This window comes from Aedes albopictus, chromosome 3 (assembly GCF_035046485.1).
Source record: "Aedes albopictus strain Foshan chromosome 3, AalbF5, whole genome shotgun sequence".
NCBI classification, from domain to species: Eukaryota; Metazoa; Arthropoda; class Insecta; order Diptera; family Culicidae; genus Aedes; species Aedes albopictus.
This window is the reverse complement of record NC_085138.1, coordinates 217,796,787-217,815,840: the sequence shown is the minus strand read 5'-3', so window position 1 is coordinate 217,815,840 and position 19,054 is coordinate 217,796,787. Positions and strand designations below refer to the sequence as shown.

The 19,054-nt window shown below is 39.8% G+C and overlaps 1 protein-coding gene across 13 annotated transcripts in view; it reads left to right on the top strand.

Annotated features, from left to right (window-relative positions):
• Positions 1 to 19,054, top strand: part of LOC109411912 (dystrophin) — a 387,179-nt gene that overhangs the window by 117,101 nt on the left and 251,024 nt on the right. For 12 of the 13 annotated variants that reach the window (XM_062858890.1, XM_062858886.1, XM_062858887.1 and 9 more), the window contains one exon: positions 588 to 739. The exons of the other annotated variant lie outside the window; for it this stretch is intronic. In XM_062858890.1, the coding sequence (XP_062714874.1) occupies positions 588 to 739 (152 nt within the window). The remainder of the gene's footprint in view (positions 1 to 587; positions 740 to 19,054) is intronic. 13 annotated transcript variants of the gene reach the window in all.

Here is a 19,054-nt window from a genome sequence, read left to right as displayed (position 1 = left end):
CGTTGTTTTTTCTTGCGAAAATCTCATTTTTAGCCTTACTTAACTTTGATGCCCAATATCTTTGTAACTACATCAGCTAGAAACTTGAAATTCTGGATTTATCTTTGTTTATATGTTTATTATTGACAGAAGTTTTCAGAACAAATATTGGGGAAAGTCACTTTTATTTATTTATTTTGTTTTGACCGCCTGATATCCTATAGTGTATTGATGACTACTTTTACCAAGATGAACCAGCCTTTGGAGTGAAAATCTTTCTAATAGTAATAGTAATAGTTATATTTAGTAATAATAATAATATCGATGAAGCTATAAGAGAATGAACTTACAAACATTGTTTTGTATGTGCCATAGCGTGTGAGACCATTTGGGCAAGGGTCAGACCATTTGTCACTAAAAAAAGTTAAAACAATTGACTTATTTTTTGTACATAGTGGGATACCTTCATCATCTAACCGTGTACACAAATTCAAGAAGTCAATTTATTTGAAATTGACTGAATTAGAGCTGAAAGTGCCCAAATAGTCTCACGCTCTTACTTGATTTTTCTGAAATTGTAACTTAACGTCTTCTGTTTTTTTTTCTAGGGCATGAGAGACTTATCTATACATTTTGATGAAACAATAGCCGCAATAATTTCATTGAACAAAAGTGGAAGCCGAGAAGCTGCAAATATGCTTAGTGAACACGAGTATGCTAAAATTTTAGCTACGATGAACGAATCATCTCCGCACAAAAGGTAAATTAAAAATTAAAAATAAAAAATAAAAATAGTCACAGAAGTCCAATATCGCGACCAGGGTTGTAAAATGTCATAAAAATGTAATTTGATTATTTGCAAATTTCACTGTCCCTGTTAACAAATATTTATCGACATTAGGCCGGAACAACTCTCATTTTCTTCTCTTGTCTCGTCAAGGGGGGGGGGGATGATAAATAATAAATGTATTTGATGAAAAATTACTCAAACAATTAGGCAAAACCGTCAAACTCATCGGATTTGTTAAGAAATTTTCTCGACGACTCTAATTTCATAAAATATAAAATTTTTAAATTTCTTCAATAATTTATTTGTGTCCCCCCTTAAAATGTCGAATTTGGACAAAAAATTTCCGAGGGGGGGGGGGGTGACATAAGAGAAAATCGAAATTTGTGTCAGCCTTATCGTTATTTTACAATAACTTACCAGCATTATTAAAGGTTTGCGTTCCCGGACGGAAGTTTGCAATGGAAATAGAAATTGTCATGACATTTTTTCCATGACATTTCCGTGACATTTCACAACCCTGATTGCGACAATAGAAGTACACTAGAACTCCAATGGCGCTGCAATCACTTTTCCCAATTAATTATTTTATTAATAATAGATTATTTTTTAGTGTACATCTTGTAGGGGATCCTTTGTTTTGGTAAACTGAATTCTAGTACCGCTACTAACGCTGTAAAGACGTGGCAAACTAGGTGATGCAAACTAGGTGTCACACGAACAGTCGCGACATTGGACTTCTGTGGCTAGTCTTATTCTAATATCGCGACTGTTCGTTTGCCACGTCCTTCCAGTACTACAAGTGTCAGATAAATGTTGTTTACTACCCGGTGTAGACTGCGTCTGATGGAAGTTCACCTCTCCATGCTTCCTGTTCACCTACGCTGACACGATTGGGATCAGTCGGTGGGTCCACCTACCGATCGCTGCATTGTCCCACTCTTGCTGCCACTTCCAACAAGTTCGTTTTAATAGCTTCTCTCGCATTCCTAGTGTTTTTCGCCAATATCACTCGACACTTTCCTCTAGGATGATGCAGATGTTCACCTTACCTTACGCTGACACAATTGGGATTAGTCGGTGGGTCCACCTACCGTTCGCTGCATTGTCCCACTCTTGCTGCCACTTCCAACAAGTTCGTTTTAATAGCTTCTCTCGCATTCCTAGTGTTTTTCGCCAATATCACTCGACACTTTCCTCTAGGATGATGCAGATGGGGATTATTCCAGCGATAACGTATACACAACCTGAGAATAGTTGTTCTGCAGGTACTCGCGACACGTATAGCCATGAGCGGAACACACTGTTCAGCTTCCCACAGTTTCTCTTCGTTTTTTAGCGCCGCAGCCCAGGCCGGCACTCCATACCTAAGTATTGAGGTTTCTGTAGTACATGGAACTACGTTCGATAAATCGGGGCAAACCCCTTCGTTATACGGCTAAGCAGCCATTCAAGAAATGCATGTTAAGAATAAAAATAAAGATAATCAGAATGTTCTGTGACATGATTAAAACCAGACGTGTCCCTTTAGTGTTCTTTATTATCACCGCTTAAAGAAATACCTTAGAGTATCGGCCGGTTAAAACCTGTTAGTTTTAATATAAAGTGAAAACATAAAAGTTGCAACACTTCCCAGAAGGCGCCTCTTAATACTCCTTGGACCGCCCACGTTTGGCATAATCCTCGCTACTGTATTGACCGCCTTCGCCGCCTTTTAACAAACGTAGTCACCGTACGCGTTAAAGTTCAGACGGTCACGCCCAGGTGCTTCGCAGAGCGTCTCGATGAAATTCTCTGTTCTCCAATCGTGATCTTCATCCTTTGGACTGCCTTGAGGTTACTGACAACGAGCACTTCTGTCTTGTGATTTTCTAAGGACTGTTCATTAAAGAAAGTGGACACCTATGTTTCGATAGAAAATATTTATTTTCGAACAAATTCATAAGTTTATTTTTTATAAATGAAATGAAAATCAACAAACATGTGGCCGAATTCACGTGAGATTGAACATTTACTTTGCATTTCTGAAGACCGCTCGGACTTTCCTCTTGATACCTCCCATTAGATTCTGCACAACTTTCTCCGTAACCTTTCGTTGAGCCGCAGACTAAATTTTCTTGAAACAATCAACAGAGCTTGCTTCTCTTCCATCTATCTTGAGATGCCGCTTAATTATTGCCCAGTATCTTTCCACAGGTCACAGTTCAGGGCAGTTTGGTGGATTTTGCCATTTTTCGACAAAATCGACTTTTTCCTTCTTGAGCATCTCTAGTGTAGCGGAAGCGTAATGAGCGGATGCCAGATCCGGCCAAAACAACGGGGGATCCGTATGTTTTCGGTAGATGGGTAGAAGTCGTTTTTTGATGCATTCTTTTCTGTAATTATCACCGTTGATTGTTCCCGTAGTAAAATACGAAGAACTCTTTAAGCCGCATGAACAAATCGCTTGCCACACCAAAACCTTTTTCCCAAATTTTTCGGTTCTAATGTACCGTACATTATCCGGCACATCTGTCCCCTGCTCAGCGTTGAAAAATTGCGGTCCCGGAAGTATACTGGTATCCAATTTAACGTAAGTCTCGTCGTCCATCAAAATGCACCGGTTTGGCTTTTGGAGGAGTAAGTCATACAAGTTCCGAGACCGTTTTTGCGAAGTAACATTCTGTGAATCCGTCCTTTTGGGTGCTTTCTGTTTTTTGTAGGTTCTGATGTTATTCCGCTTCTTGATATTTTGCACTGTACCGACGCTAATGTCCAGTTTTTTAGCAACTTCACGAACGGACACCGTTTTATACGATTTCAGAAGGCGTACAGCTGCCAGCTCCTTTTTCTGGTCCGATGGCCCCTTTTTGCGTCCAGATTTCGGCAAATCTTCAAGAGAACACGTTTCTCCAAACTTCTTCACAATTTTGAACACTGCAGATTTAGTACACTTCACGCTCTTTGCCAATTCCCGAAACGATAACTTTTCGGAAAACCATTTGTGCAGAAATAATCTGCGAGTCGCTAAGCTAATCCGACCCATCGCTCGAAATACCTATCTCACTTTTTCCGTTTTCTTTGGGTGTGTTGCCAAAGTAAACAATATGCTTACACACTGAGCAAAAAATCACAATTTTTTGTCAAGTTTTAACTCTAAACTATTGGTAAACAGGTGTCCACTTTCTTTAATGAACAGTCCTTATCTGCAGCTGCACCCCATTCATCCATCTTTCGACGGTGTCAATGAATTAAATCCTTTGGCTGTTTTCATACTCTCCGCATCGACCAATGTGGCGCTAGCTTCTATGCGCGAAAAATCGCTAAAAGTAAATCGCAAAAATATTGTATGGCGAATAGCATCTAAGGGCGTATTTCTAGAAGTGGAACACATTATTCAAAAAAATATTTGGTAGCGGTTGTGCACAATGATGGCCGGTTTGATGCCTACCAAATATTTTTTCGGTAAAAGCTTTTCATTTCGAGAAATTCGAGTTTAGATGCTTTTCGCCATACAAAATTAAATGATTTTACTCCTGCTGACCATCATTGAACGCACTCCCTGCGGGTAATCTATTGACTCCGACACAAGTAAATATTTTCACATCTACGATTGCTTCGCCGGCTTCGCCAGATACCGCTAGGCGCTAGGGGTTAACCCTTTCCTTCCCACGACTTTGAGCGACAATTTCTATGCCAAGAAAGCGTTTCCGAAAAAAGTACTTGAACAAAAAATATTGCAAATTGGTCAAATTTTTCGAAAAGAACAAAAAAAAATAGTTGTAAATCAATAGTATTTTGATTGTTTATTAATAGTTCCACTATTGAAACAAGTAGTTGGGAGTTGGGTTTACCTAATGGGATTGCAGTCATATTCTAAAAATTCTTGCATCAAAATCATCTGATTCCGTTTGTCTCGAGTTTGTCAAAAATCGATGGTGCTCTAAAGCAACCATTGGAAGTAGAGGGTTAAGACGACGTCGTTTGCGAACGCCACGATAATGACGCCTGCCGAAAGCTTCAGTGTTAGCACGCTGTTGTATATTGCGTTCCAGAGCGTTGGGCTAAGTATTGACCCTCGTGATACACCTGGGCCCTGTAGCATAATCGGGCTAATAATATTAGCTACAAGTTACAAGTACTAATATCATAAGTGCTAATAATTTGTGCTGCATAAAGGCTCGATTTTCCACTAATATTATTAGCACTTGTAATATTAGTGACCATGAACATACAAGTTGTTTTGGTTCATTAACCTGTCAAAATTCATCCGACAGTTCACTATTAATTTGGAATTGACAGTTGTTGTTTGTTTATTTTCGGCATTTTCCAAGTAGCATCCGGAAGAGAAATTAAACAGAATGTTCATTCAAAAATAACTTCAATGATTCTGAAGTTTTGCATTCTCTATACGATATATAAAGAAAAGCATGTTCTGCTTGGATCATTTTCCTCTCTAACGAAATATATTTTTTACAAAACATAGTATTCCCACGTACCTATTCTAATTACTAAAAATAAACATTCTTTCAATTTTTTCTATTACACAGCGTAACATTTTTTTGTCTCAAGAGCAAACTTATGTGTCTCCGACAGATTTTGGGCCGCTGAATCCGAATCCGGGTAAAAAGTTGCATGCAAGTTTACATACTGACATAAAATGCTTAAATCTATCAAATTCGATTCGGTAAAACAAAATATTTTGCATGAGTCGTTAATTTAGATGTTAATTGACCAATTTATCCTTTGATTGGTTAAAAAAATATTTCCATGCTTAATGGCTTGCAGTCAAAAAAGCCCAAAATCGCTTATTTTGCTCTATAAATTGAGGTATAGCGCAAAATTGTGACGTGCTAGAGCAAATCTGAGCCCGGATTCGGATTCAGCGGCCCAAAATCTGTCAGAGACACATACGGTTGCTCTTGAGACAGACAAAAAGTTAATTTTTGTTACGCTGTGTTATTGTTCATTATGAGTGTTTTTATTATGGCATTTTCATAGACAAATAGGCGACCTATGCGCTAAAGACAATAAACATACAAATGACAAACATACTTGCACACAAAACATGGAACAGCATTAGTGAACATGCTGAACCAAGTACCTATATTTTTAGTAAAATGTCCCAAAGATTAAATAGTACTGGTTGAAAAACAATTGATAAAGATTAAGCAACAGGTATTATGCTTCTTGTTAAAATCCAAAGTTACCTGGGATGTGAAAATTTAGTTTTTACCTACTTTTATATGTCGCAACTCGGATTAGTACATATTGTAGTTCTAAATTAGCTTAATGATGCGCAATACAAACAATTGATTGAAATTTATTTCGCATTTGCAACTTCACGTGAACTTAAAGTCGCGCCTTCGATTTGGTGCAGTGACCATAATACATAAATTTACCAAAGATGGGTATTGTCGTAGTTTTGGAGAACTTGAGAGCAGAGTTGCTCTCTGTCACTATCAATGATAGGTGAACCGCCGATTTTGATAGGCTGACCGGCTAACCGGTTGATGCATATTCACTGCTGGCAGTGATAAATGTGGTGACTAGCTGACTAGTTGTCGAATCGGTCACAATATGTAAGTCGACTACACTAGTTTACAAAATAAAACGAAAGTCGTGAACTTCTGTCAACGACCAAAATTTTTGATGCATAATTTAGCGCTGATTTCGAAACCGTGCTTCAAAAAATTTAAAGTAGAACAGTTTTTAAATTTGAGCTCAATATCGAGTTTTACAACTTTTTAACATTTGGAATGTAATAAAATTCAAATAACTTGCGTTTTGTTCAACCAATTTTAAACCTGTTTCAATAATATAATACCATTCGATCATCTGAATGCAGGTTTTGCGTCAGATTGATGGAATTCAAAATATTGACGAGTTTTGGGGACAAGCTCCTTAAATTTTAGCAAAACTTCCAAAAAATATGTGGAGAAATGTAATTTTTTCAATAAGATAAAAAAAAAACAATTTGAAAATTCTTTCTCAACGTTTATTTGACATATCATATGTAGGCGAGATGCAGTAAAAAATTCAGCTCAATCGGAGCATTGAATACGGAGAATTTGATTTGTGAAGAGAGCGACTTTGCTTAAAAATAGAACAAAAATCGATTTCAAATCATCAACCTTGTATGGAAAGTCGAAAAAATTTCCGCTCTACTGTAACTTTTTTCCTTCGCGTTTCCGAACTCAGGTCATGATTCTACACCAAAAACGATCATCAGCTTACCGAGTTCAAAAAGCTGTAAACTAGTGCTATTAGCTGTATCTTGGTCACAAATCGATTGCGTATTTAAATCGTTTATGACACGAAAGGATGTTTTATATTGAACCTGCCTCTTGTGATTTTTTCGTTGCAATTTAGTCGTTAGCAAGACGCTTAGTTCAAATAACACTCAACATACACGGTCAGAAAATTCACTCATTTTAGAGCTAAAGTGGGACAACTCAAAATTGAGTAAATTTTATTTCCAGCGCTAGCGCTGGCCCAAGTGCGAAAATTTCATCAGTTTAAGTCGTATAATATTCTTGCTGATGCGATGTGAAGAATATTATACAGCTTAAATTGGTTGGATTTTTGCACTTGGGCCAGCGCTATCGCTGGAAATGCAATTTACTAATTTTTTGAGCTGTTCCAGTTTAGCTCAGTTTTGTGTGAATCTTACTCATTTTAGAGTAACTTTTTCTTAGCGTGTAGTTGCATCGAAATTATAAGAACTTATTAATGTCCAAGTGTGTTGCTTGGGATGCAAGAATGCCTTCAACCGTCGATTTAAAAAAAATTACATCGATTATTTAGTACATCGGAATGAGCAACATCGGGCGGGTTGCATTTATTTTTTGCTGTGTATCGTGTCACGGACCCTCCACGATACTCCTCAGTTTGTCTGGACACATTTCCATTGGTCTCATTAGCCTTCGCCTCGCCTTTTTATAGACCTAGCATTTATAGCCTCCAGTAGAATGGTCATTTCCTTCCTCCAGATTGCACAGCATTCACCTGACTTGCTTCGTGCAGTCTCGAGCAACATGCCCGTTTTTGCCGCATTTCCAGTACCGATTGAACCAATCCGTACCCTTGCAGTTTCTGGATTGGTGGCCAAACTCCATGCACCTGAAACACCTCTCCATTTGCTTGGTACCTCAGAGAATAGTCGCAACGAGCACACCAATCATCAGACTTTGATTTTGCCGGTTTCCATCAGCTTGTTGGCCGCATCTACTAGCAGTCGGATGGCCGCCTTCTGGGTACCGCCAAACGATTTCCTTTTCGGATTGTCATCGGTACGCCCAGGTTGCACTGCTCGGTCAATGCATCCCGCAGCTCTTCCTCAGTCGTTGCCTCGTCCAAATCCTTGACCTCGACCACCGCCTCCTGTGAAAGAACTCTAACGGTAGCCACGCTGTCCAAGGATTTTGCATCTGGTGCATCTGGTCTTCACCACGTTTTACTTAAACATTTTTAGCTACGGGTCTTCTTACTCTCCTGACGAGCGCAGCGTAAATCGACGATCACTGCATTATCCTTTTTCCTCTCCCTATGGGGCCAGCGATTGTCTTTCTTTTTCTGTTTCGTCTTTTTTCTTCCTTCTTCTTCGCCTCCTGGTTGTTGTCCACAGTGCGCCATTCCCAGATTGTTAGCGCGCTGCGGTTCGTTCTTCTGCTTCTTCGGGACCTCCTCTTCACCAAGCGTATCCCAGCCTCTTGTCTCTGAACGAGAATTTCGGTGGCTCTTCGGCATCTCCAAGTTTTCAGGCCTGATTCGTTTCGTGGCTTCCGTCAGAGACTTTTCGGTTTTTTTTTCCGTTCTTAACTTGAGCGCCTTCTAATCCCATTCCGCAACTGAAACGGCAGACTTGACCCTCTTCACCAGTTGCTTGATCGTCAGGTCTACGTTGTTGCTGGCAAACTCGTTCAGCTCGTTCACCTTTCGCTTCACCTCTTCTAAGCTCGACTCTGGAGCAGTGCTGCTGGTCGAGTGCGGTATCAGCACTCGCTGGTTCAGGAACGCTAGCTCCCGTTGGCTTCTTTGCGGCTCGCTCTGTATCGCGCTACTACTCGCTTTCGTAACGGTTTCCAGCGGAGTTATCGCTGCATCCTTCCATTTCTTCGGAAAGCGTCTGCGTTCTCTCTAACTACGTCATTATTGTTCGATGGCATTCTATTGTGTCCTCCCTCCGTATCGCTATCACAATCCGTTGCACCTAGTTGCTTTCGTGATCTCGTGATCTCTTGATTGTCTATGAAACAGGGAGGCCAAGCTAGGGTTGAACACTAGGTTGTCCCAAAAATTGCACATGGTCAAAAAGCTTGGGGGCTCACCCTGCAAATGATAGCTAAGGGTGTTAGAAACAAACTTTTGTATGACGGCAACTTTCAGAAATGACGTTTAGAGGTCGCCCCGGCGAGATTTTTGAAAAATGGCCATTTTTCATAATAGATTTCAAACAAATATTTTTTACCGTACAAAAATTGGCAATGCCCACTATTTTTATATTTTTTGCAGTTTGATATGGATCCAAACTACTTGGGAAAAATAATTAACGACATGTTTTGAAGGTAACTTTTTGATACTGAATTTTTGAATTTACTAAAATTTGTCATTTTTTGATACACTGTGCCTTTCACCCATCATAAAACGTATCTGAACCTTATGCTAATTTAAAACAATTTCCATAAAAAGATCGGAAATTTTATGAGGAAAAACTTTGCCGAAGACAGCATGGCGTTTTTTCTATCCGTTTTAGAGTTATTCACGATTTACTATTTGATGAAATTTGAATTTTTAGGTATTTTTCTAAAAATGCCACATAAGAACTTCCCAAAAACACACACAAAGTAAAAAATCACATATGCTTAACAAGTTTTTGTCCTGATTGTGTTATGGAATTATGGTGACATCATTATTTGATTTTTATTTTTTTTTGTTATTCAATCCCTTCATATATAAATTAACTAGCAAAGATTTCTTAAAAAGCTAGCTCTCTTGACAAGCTTCGTACAGCCTATTGATTTTTTGAAGATATTCTCCACTAAATGTTGAGCCATATTTTCGCGTTTATCTTACTTTCTTGTCGATATTCTCAATTATTTTTCTACATGAAGACGTATGAGTCCTGGACCAGTGAAACAGGCCAGGAAACAGTGGCAAAGTGCATAAAGGCGAATACGTTGATCCATGTTAAATTCAAATCGCGATTACGAACATCTTACGTGAGAATACCAATTTTTAGATACTAAGTTCCAATTCTATACATTCTGAAAAGCAGGGCATGTCTTTTTTACATCTACTGACTTGAGCTATCTTATCAACACCGAAAATAAGATACACCGAGGCAAATAGAAACGGGTGGGATAAGATGAACCAGTGAGTTAACGTAATGTTATACAAGGTTAGAACAATTTGATTACCATAACACATACACGGCATACAATAAGACAAGGTAGGCTATTATTGGTAAACAACAGTTTTGGCATAAACAAGTGACGTCATTTTTATCGTCCTATATGTTGATCAAAATGATAGGGACTACTAGAACGTTTTATTCATGTCTTTGAACGATTAGAACAACATCATCTATATATATAAAAATGAGTTTGAAGTTCCTTTGAGGCAACAAAACTCACGAACGGATGAATCAATCAGCATGACTCTTGCATGGTTCGATTCGTATTCATAGTGGCTGTGTTTATATGTACAAAAAGTTACGAAAATCATCTAGAAAAGTAACAAAATTGAAAAATTTTGTTTTTTCATGAGCTGGGAAGGAAATCAACACGATCGAAATGAAATCAATCTAGAGTGCGGTGACGATATAGTGGTTTCTGCTTTTAGTAGTGTTGCGTGTACGTACACGCTGCATTACACGAACACCACTTGAGTTACTGGTTGAAAATAGTAAACAAAGATCAGCTGTTCCCAGCAAAATCAAATGGACATATTTTCAACCAGTAGATTTGCATTAGTGTTCGTGACACCGCGCTGCGAAACCACTATGAGCTCAACAGTTGTCAAACCACCACAGCTGGGCAAGACAACGCTTGCCGGGACAGCTAGTTGAACAATAAAATCAGCATGTTTTGCGGAATGTATCACCTTCTAAATGGTATAGAAAATGTGCCGTGCGTTTGATTGTGTATTATGCTCGTATAAACTATTGTCAGTACATAACCGTTAAAAATGCCATGGCCTACTGAGGCATCTCAAAATGGTACCTAATGATAAAGTTTCTCGCTAGTAGGTACTTTACTGTATCAAAGAAAATGGATTTGTTAACGGAAACAAAAATTCAATGAATGATGCCGCCATAATTCCTAAACACAATCAAGACAAAAACTTGTTGAGCATATGTGATTTTTTACTTTGTATGTGTTTTTGGGCAGTTCTTTTGTGATTTTTTTTAATACCTAAAAATCCAAATTTCACCAAATAGTAAATCGTAAATAACTCTAAAACGGATAGAAAAAACGCCATGCTGTCTTCGGCAAAGTTTTTCCTCATAAAATTTCCGATCTTTTTATGGAAATTGTTTTAAATTAGCATTAAGTTCAGATACTTTTTATGATGGGTGAAATGCAAAGTTCACCAAAAAATGACAAATTTAAGTATATTCAAAAATTTAGTATCAAAAAGTAACCTTCAAAACATGTCGTTAATTATTTTTTTCAAGTAGTCTAGGTCCATATCAAGCTGTAAAAAATATAAAAATATTGGGTATTGGTAATTTTTGTACGGTAAAAAATATTTGTATGAAATTTATTAAGAAAAATGGCCATTTTTCAAAAATCTTGCTGGGGCGACCTCTAAACGTCATTTCTGAAAGTTGCCGTCATACAAAAGTTTGTTTCTAACACCCTTAGCTATCATTTGCAGGGTGAGCCCCCAAGCTTTTCGACCATGTGCAATTTTGGGACAACCTATTGAACACGTTCCTTCAAGGGCAGGCCCGGATTAAGGATTGTGGGGGCCCGGGGCCGGAGCGGATGTGGAGGCCCTTCAGAGGGACACATGCGATGAGCAAAAAAGTTTTTCTTTGTTTTTGAACAGTACTAGTGAACAATAAAGTTAATGTTTAGCAAGCAAAAGCGGTTTTTGTGGGGGCCCGGAGCCCTGCCCCCCCTCGGAAGGCTGTGACCATAGTGGGTGAGGTGAGATGCGATAAGCTTTGAGATAAGAAGAGGGATGTTTGATAGGCCAGAGTGCATGAGGTTTTCAATGAGGGAGCACAAGTTGTTTTCACATCTTTCTTCGCCTCTTTCGTGCGCATCAACTAATCGCGTGATTTGACCGATGAAGTCGCTTGTATGTAGAAGCGCTTCTGTTTATGTGTGTAGTGAAATGATCGTTTCATCCAGCAGAGCAATAAAATGCACCCGATACTTTTGCACGGGTTGTTTTTTTACAATAACATAGTCAGCTTTGAACCTGTTGCAATAGCAACAATAGGATCGAATGTAAATGTACAAGATTGGAATTATTGAATTGATTTTTAAAGAAAAAATGTATAAAAATGTAATTATAATTACGTGAGTAATGTCTTTATGTCTTTATGAAAAGTATGTGTGCTTTTGCTTTCCGAGCTGGGCTGTGTGAATTTCAATGTCGGTCTCAATTTTGATAGCTACGAGGCTGTAATACTGATATTCGGCATGAAAACATTTTTGTTAAGACTTCATGATTGTTCCTATCTCGGCAATAACCAAGCTTCATTTGTACAGTTTTTTTTTTTGTTCAATCCTTTTTGCGTTATCTACAAATACCTACATAATTTATTGATCTTTATTAGTACACAAACAATAAATTGATTTTTTGGCAAATATATACAAAAGTTTTAATAAGTTATGAGATGTTTCTATTTATTTAAAAATCGGTACCGGCTTCTAATTTGCAACTCTTTCGTTTTCTTTTCGTATCAACTGTTTCATCCATTGTTTGAGAATTGTATAGGTGTCGTCGACGGTAAACACATCCGGATAAAATGTCCACTCGGCACCGGATTGATGTTTTATAATTATAAGGGGTTTCATTCGACCGTGTTACAAACAATTGCAAATACACATAGTGAATTCTTTTTGGTAGAAGATGGCGGGTTTGGAAAACAAAGCGATAGTGGTACATTTAGTTACTCTGAGATGTATAGATTGTTAAGCGAAGAAGCGCTAAATATTCCCCATGACACTCTATTACCAGATGAAGAATTAAGCTCAACAATGCCATACGCGTCGAGGCGACGAGGCCTATCCGTTAATTAATCAAGCTTAAAATGACAATTACGTATAGTTAGATAGATGTCTTTATTGAAGAGATTTTCAGAGATGGTCAGCGTTAAGTCAGAGAGGACCATGCGTGTTTTTCCTTATTTCGAGAAAAAAAAACGACGTTTACAACTCTGTAATATTTAAGTTGTTCAACAAATTTTCATGATTTTCCCCCATAAACCTTAAAAGAAAACGTTAAAATAAAGCAATTGCTAAGTAATTGATTGAACTCGGTCCACTCTTATTGAACGATTTTTGAAAAACCTACATGCATCTACTTTACGCACTCAAGTTCTTACATATTTGATGAAAAATTAATGCACAAGAAGGATGGTAATTAACAGGAAATTTGAATTTTGTGTTATCGCACTGAAGATAACATTTTTTAATTTTTAAGTTCTGTCATAGTGGACCAAGTACAACAGTTCTATATCACATGAATGTTTGTCATCAAATTAATTATTTGAGAACTCTTGACCAGAATATGTTACGGCTAACAAAATTTGAATCTTTTTTCATAGTTCGGTATGTCTTTAGAATATTGTAGTTACATAGATCAAAATAATTTATTCAGAGGACTGGCGTTTTTTTTGAATATTCGTTCAGTCAAAGCGAGCTAAGTCCAATTTTTAATTACTGGCAAAATAAACTTTTCCATCAAATCGGTAATGATAGGGGTAGGCGGGGCAATATGGACACCCTAAGGTTTTTGCCAATTTTACCTGGCAAGATGTCAAAAAAGTTTAGTTTTTTGATACATGTATCCTTTTAAAGTCTATTTAGCATCTATTGCATAAGAATGCTCACAAAGAAAAATGATTTATCCACTTCAAAAAATGTTATGAAAAATGTTAGTTTTTCATGATCGTCTTCAAGCATACGGGGCAGAATGGACACCCCCATGGGGCATTATGGACACCATGAGACTTTTACGAATTTCGTACATTATTTACACCTATAAAGTAATTTCATTACGAAACAACTATTATGGATGAATAATACGCCGAAGTACATAGTTCATTTTTGTTCAGTTAATTTAATTGCAGGCTGTTTTGGATAAAGCTTCGTTTTTGTCGGCATGCACAGCTGTGCCTAGAACAACTATTTTCCATTGCTGTCGTTTTTTGACCAATTTGTTTCACCCTATGTCTACTATAGTGAACATTTAACCGAAAATATACCGAAATCGAAGAATTTGGTTGGTTTGTGATTTAGGTTATATTTTTCCCTTGCCGCTTCTTCCAAAAAGGTGAGTGTCCATTTTGCCCCGGCAGCAGAAGATATTTCCAAACTTGATTTTTGATATAATAAGAAGAAAATATATACATGTTAAGCATGTGGATACAGCAAAACTACTTGCATGTGTTCTAGAAATATCAGGTTTTAATCGGCCTGCAATAAATTAATCACTAAACCTTATTTTAGATGGTGTGAAAATTATAATTTCCATGCTCAAAAAACGGAGGACGCAACTTTTTCGTGTAAAATCAAGTATAATTTTAATTTCGAATGTTTCTTTCCTGAAACTACGTTTTAGACAAATGAACTATATTCTCCATTCATTAAAAGTTCAAAAAAGTTCGCATATTTCAAAATATTGAGGGTGTCCATTCTGCCCCGGGTGTCCATAATGCCCCGCCTACCCCTACATTCCAATAGCATGCCCAATATTGCGGAGATTCCACCTGTTTAGACTCCTGCGCGAAAATTAGTTGCGTGGATTTTTCTTCCGTGGGCTCACAGATATAAAATCAGACCGCGTCCTGGTGAATATTTTACGCTTTGTGGTTAGGTACACATTTGATGATAGTTTTGCATTGTAAACAAACATTTATAACGCACCTACGCTGAAAGTGATCCCAATCATTTATTTGCGTCAGAATCTATAAATCTTCACAACGGGCAATAGCTTGTAAACAAACATATTTTGATATACAGTGACCCCACACCGATGAATCACCTTAATTTTGTACACTATTTATGAATCACCATGTTGATCAAATGGAGTGATCCATAAACTGTGGTCATTTTTGCCGATTCATAAATTGTGGGGTCACTGTACATAGGATAACGAAATACAGGTAATTTTAACTTGTTTTAACCCTCTACTTCCCATGGTTGCTCCGGACTCCGGACAAACGGAATTAGATGAATATGATGCAATAATTTTTAGAATATGGTTATAACCTCATAAGGTTAACCCAACTACTACCTACTTGTTTCAATAGTTGAACTATTGATAAACAATAAAAAACCTATTGATTTACAACCAAAATTTTTTTCATTAATTTCGAAAAATTTGGCCAATTTGCAATAACTTTTGTTCTACCACTTTTTTCGGAAACGTTTTTTTGGCATAGATATAGCCGTTCAAAGTCGTGGGAAGGAAAGGGTTAATGAAAAATGTCCACTCTGTCTGCACGTAAAAAGCCGTAATATGCTTCAACACGATGATCTGTAAAATATGATAGGGTAGTCGTTCCCTTCGCTGCGGTAGTACCTATTGTTGCGGTAATGGTAATTAAGTGCTTTTTCAATTGAAATGTTACTAAAAGAAATTTTTGAAGAGATGTATTATGCTTCAATTATGAGGTTGCACTATTTGTATGCTTAAGATTTGCACAAAATACTATCTAAAAGCATTTTTTTCTTAATATGATTGCTTCTGTGTTCCAATTGTTGCGGTAGTGTTTCTATCCCCCAAAATCCCATATGAATTCAATGGGATACCGCAACAATAGAAATCAAAATAAATTATACCTCCATTACAGGAGGTCAAGTCAAGTCAAGTCGGTCAGGCTAAGGCCGGGGTGGCCTCTGCTGTACATAGTAGCCGCCTCCATTCCACTCGGTCCATGGCTGTTTGTCTCCAGTTCCGCACTCTGCGTAGGGTCCGCAGATCGTCCTCCACTTGGTCGACCCACCTAGCTCGCTGCGCTCCACGTCTTCTTGTACCGGTCGGATGACTCTCGAGAACCATTTTAGTCGGGTTGCTATCCTACATCCTGATGACGTGTGGAGCGGACCTGGTGTGATGGTTAGAACACTTGACTATCACGCCGAGGACCTGGGATCGAATCCCACTCCCGACAAACTCGCTAAATGTGAGTACTTCCTTCGGAAGGGAAGTAAAGCGTGGGTCCCGAGATGAACTAGCCTAGGGCTAAAAATCTCATTAATACAGATAAAAAAAAATCCTGATGACGTGACCCGCCCACCGTAGCCTCCCGATTTTCGCGGTATGGACGATGGTTGGTTCTCTTAGCAGCTGATGCAGCTCGTGGTTCATTCGCCTTCTCCAAGTCCCGTCTTCCATCTGCACTCCGCCGTAGATGGTACGCAACACCTTCCGTTCGAAAACTCCAAGGGCGCGTTGGTCCTCTGCACGTAGGGTCCATGTTTCGTGCCCATAGAGGACGACCGGTCTAATCAGCGTTTTGTAGATGGTTAACTTCGTGTTACGGCGAACTTTGTTCGATCGTAGAGTTCTGCGGAGTTCAAAGTAAGCACAATTTCCTGCCACAATGCGCCTCTGAATTTCTCTGCTGGTGTCGTTGTCGGCGGTCACCAGTGCGCCCAAGTACACGAATTCTTCAACCGCCTCGATTTCATCACCGTCGATATGAATTCGGGTTGGCGGGCGCGGTGATTCCTCCCTGGAGCCCTTTGCCATCATGTACTTTGTCTTCGACACATTAATGACTAATCCGATTCGCCTGGCTTCACTCTTTAGTCGGATGTACGTTTCCGCCATCGTCTCAAATTTACGAGCAATAATATCAATATCATCGGCGAAACCAAGCAGCTGAACGGACTTCGTGAAAATCGTCCCACTCGAGTTTATCCCCGCTCTTCTTATTACACCCTCCAAAGCAATGTTGAACAGCAAGCACGAAAGACCATCACCTTGCCGTAACCCTCTGCGAAATTCGAAGGGACTCGAGAGTGTCCCTGATACTCGAACTACGCACATCACTCGATCCATCGTCGCCTTGATCAACCGTATCAGTTTATCCGGGAATCCGTATTCGTGCATAATCTGCCATAGCTGTTCTCGATCGATTGTATCATACGCCGATTTGAAATCGATGAACAAGTGATGTGTGGGCACGTTGTATTCGCGGCATTTCTGCAACACCTGGCGGATGGCGAACATCTGGTCCGTTGTAGCGCGTTCACCCATAAATCCAGCCTGATATTGCCCCACGAACTCTCTTGCAATCGGTGATAGACGGCGGCATAAAATTTGAGAGAGTATCTTGTAGGCAGCGCTCAGTAGTGTGATCGCGCGGTAGTTCCCGCAATCCAACTTGTCGCCCTTTTTGTAGATGGGACACATGATACCTTCCATCCATTCCTCCGGTAATACTTCCTCCTCCTAAATCTTGGTAATGACCCAGTGTAGTGCTCTCACCAGTGCTTCTCCACCGTATTTTAGAAGCTCGCTTGGTAGTTGATCTGCTCCAGCGGCCTTGTTGTTTTTCAACCGGCCAACCTCCTCCTCAATCTCTTGAAGGTCAGGGGCCGGAAGTCTTTCGTCCTGTGCACATACTCCTAGATCTGTTACCACGCCACCTTCGGTACTTGCAACGTCGCCATTGAGGTGCTCATCGTAATGCTGCCGCCACCTCTCGACCACCTCACGCTCGCTCGTGAGAATATTCCCGTGATTATCTCGGCACATGTCGGCTTGTAGCACAAAGCCTCTGCGCGAGCGGTTCAGCTTCTCGTAGAACTTTCTTGTGTCCTTAGCGCGGTACAGCTCTTCCATCGCTTCGCGATTTCGTTCTTCCTGCTGGTGCTTCTTCATCCGGAAGACTGAGTTCTGCCTGTTCCGCGCCTGTTTGTAACGTGCCTCATTCGCTCTCGTACGGTGTTGCAGCATTCTCGCCCATGCTGCATTCTTCTCGTTTTTCAACTGTTCACATTCGCCGTCGTACCAGTCGTTTCTGTGATTCGGAGTCGCGAAGCCTAGTGATGTAGCCGAGGTACTACCTATGGCGAATCGGATGTCCCTCCAGCCATCTTCAAGTGTAGCTGCGCCAAGCTGCTCTTCCGTTGGTAGGGCCACTGCTAATTGCTGCGCGTAGTCTTGAGCCACTTCTACGTTACGAAGTTGCTCGATGTTGAGCCGCGGCGTTCGACTTCGACGCGTGGTGATAACTGTCGAAAGTTTTGAGCGCATGCATACAGCGATTAAGTAGTGATCCGAATCTATATTCGCACTGCGGTATGTGCGGACGTTGGTTATATCTGAGAAGAATTTACCGTCGATAAGAACGTGGTCGATTTGGTTTTCTGTTTGTTGGTCGGGTGATCTCCAGGTGGCTTTGTGGATATCTTTGCGGGGGAAGAAGGTGCTTCGGACTACCATACCACGGGAGGCTGCAAAGTTTACGCATCGCTGGCCGTTATCATTCGATACGGCGTGCAGGCTGTTTCGCCCGATTACCGGTCTGTACATTTCCTCCCTTCCTACCTGCGCGTTCATGTCGCCGACAACGATTTTCACGTCACGCGGCGAGCAACCATCGTATGTTTGCTCTAACTGCGCGTAGAACGCTTCTTTCTCGTCATCGGGTCTCCCTTCGTATGGGCAGTGGACGTTAATGATGCTGTAGTTGAAGAAACGGCCCTTAACTCTTAACATGCACATCCTTGCGTTGATCGGCTGCCACCCGATCACACGTTGTCGCATCTTGCCCAACACTATAAATCCTGTTCCCAGTTCATTGGTGGTGCCACAGCTTTGCTAGAAGGTAGCCGCTCGATGCCCGCTTTTCCACACTTTCTGTCCAGTCCAACAAAGTTCCTGCAACGCCACGATGTCGAAGTTGCGGGGATGTAGTTCGTCGTAGATTATCCTGTCACATCCTGCGAAACCTAGTGACTTGCAATTCCATGTTCCAAGTTTCCAATCGTAGGGGAGGAAGGGGTAACCCCGTCACCTTAAGCATTTGGATTTTTCAAAATAAATGTAAGATGAAAATTGATATTTTCAGTACGCAGAATGTTTGATTCATTAGTTTTTTATAAGACTTGT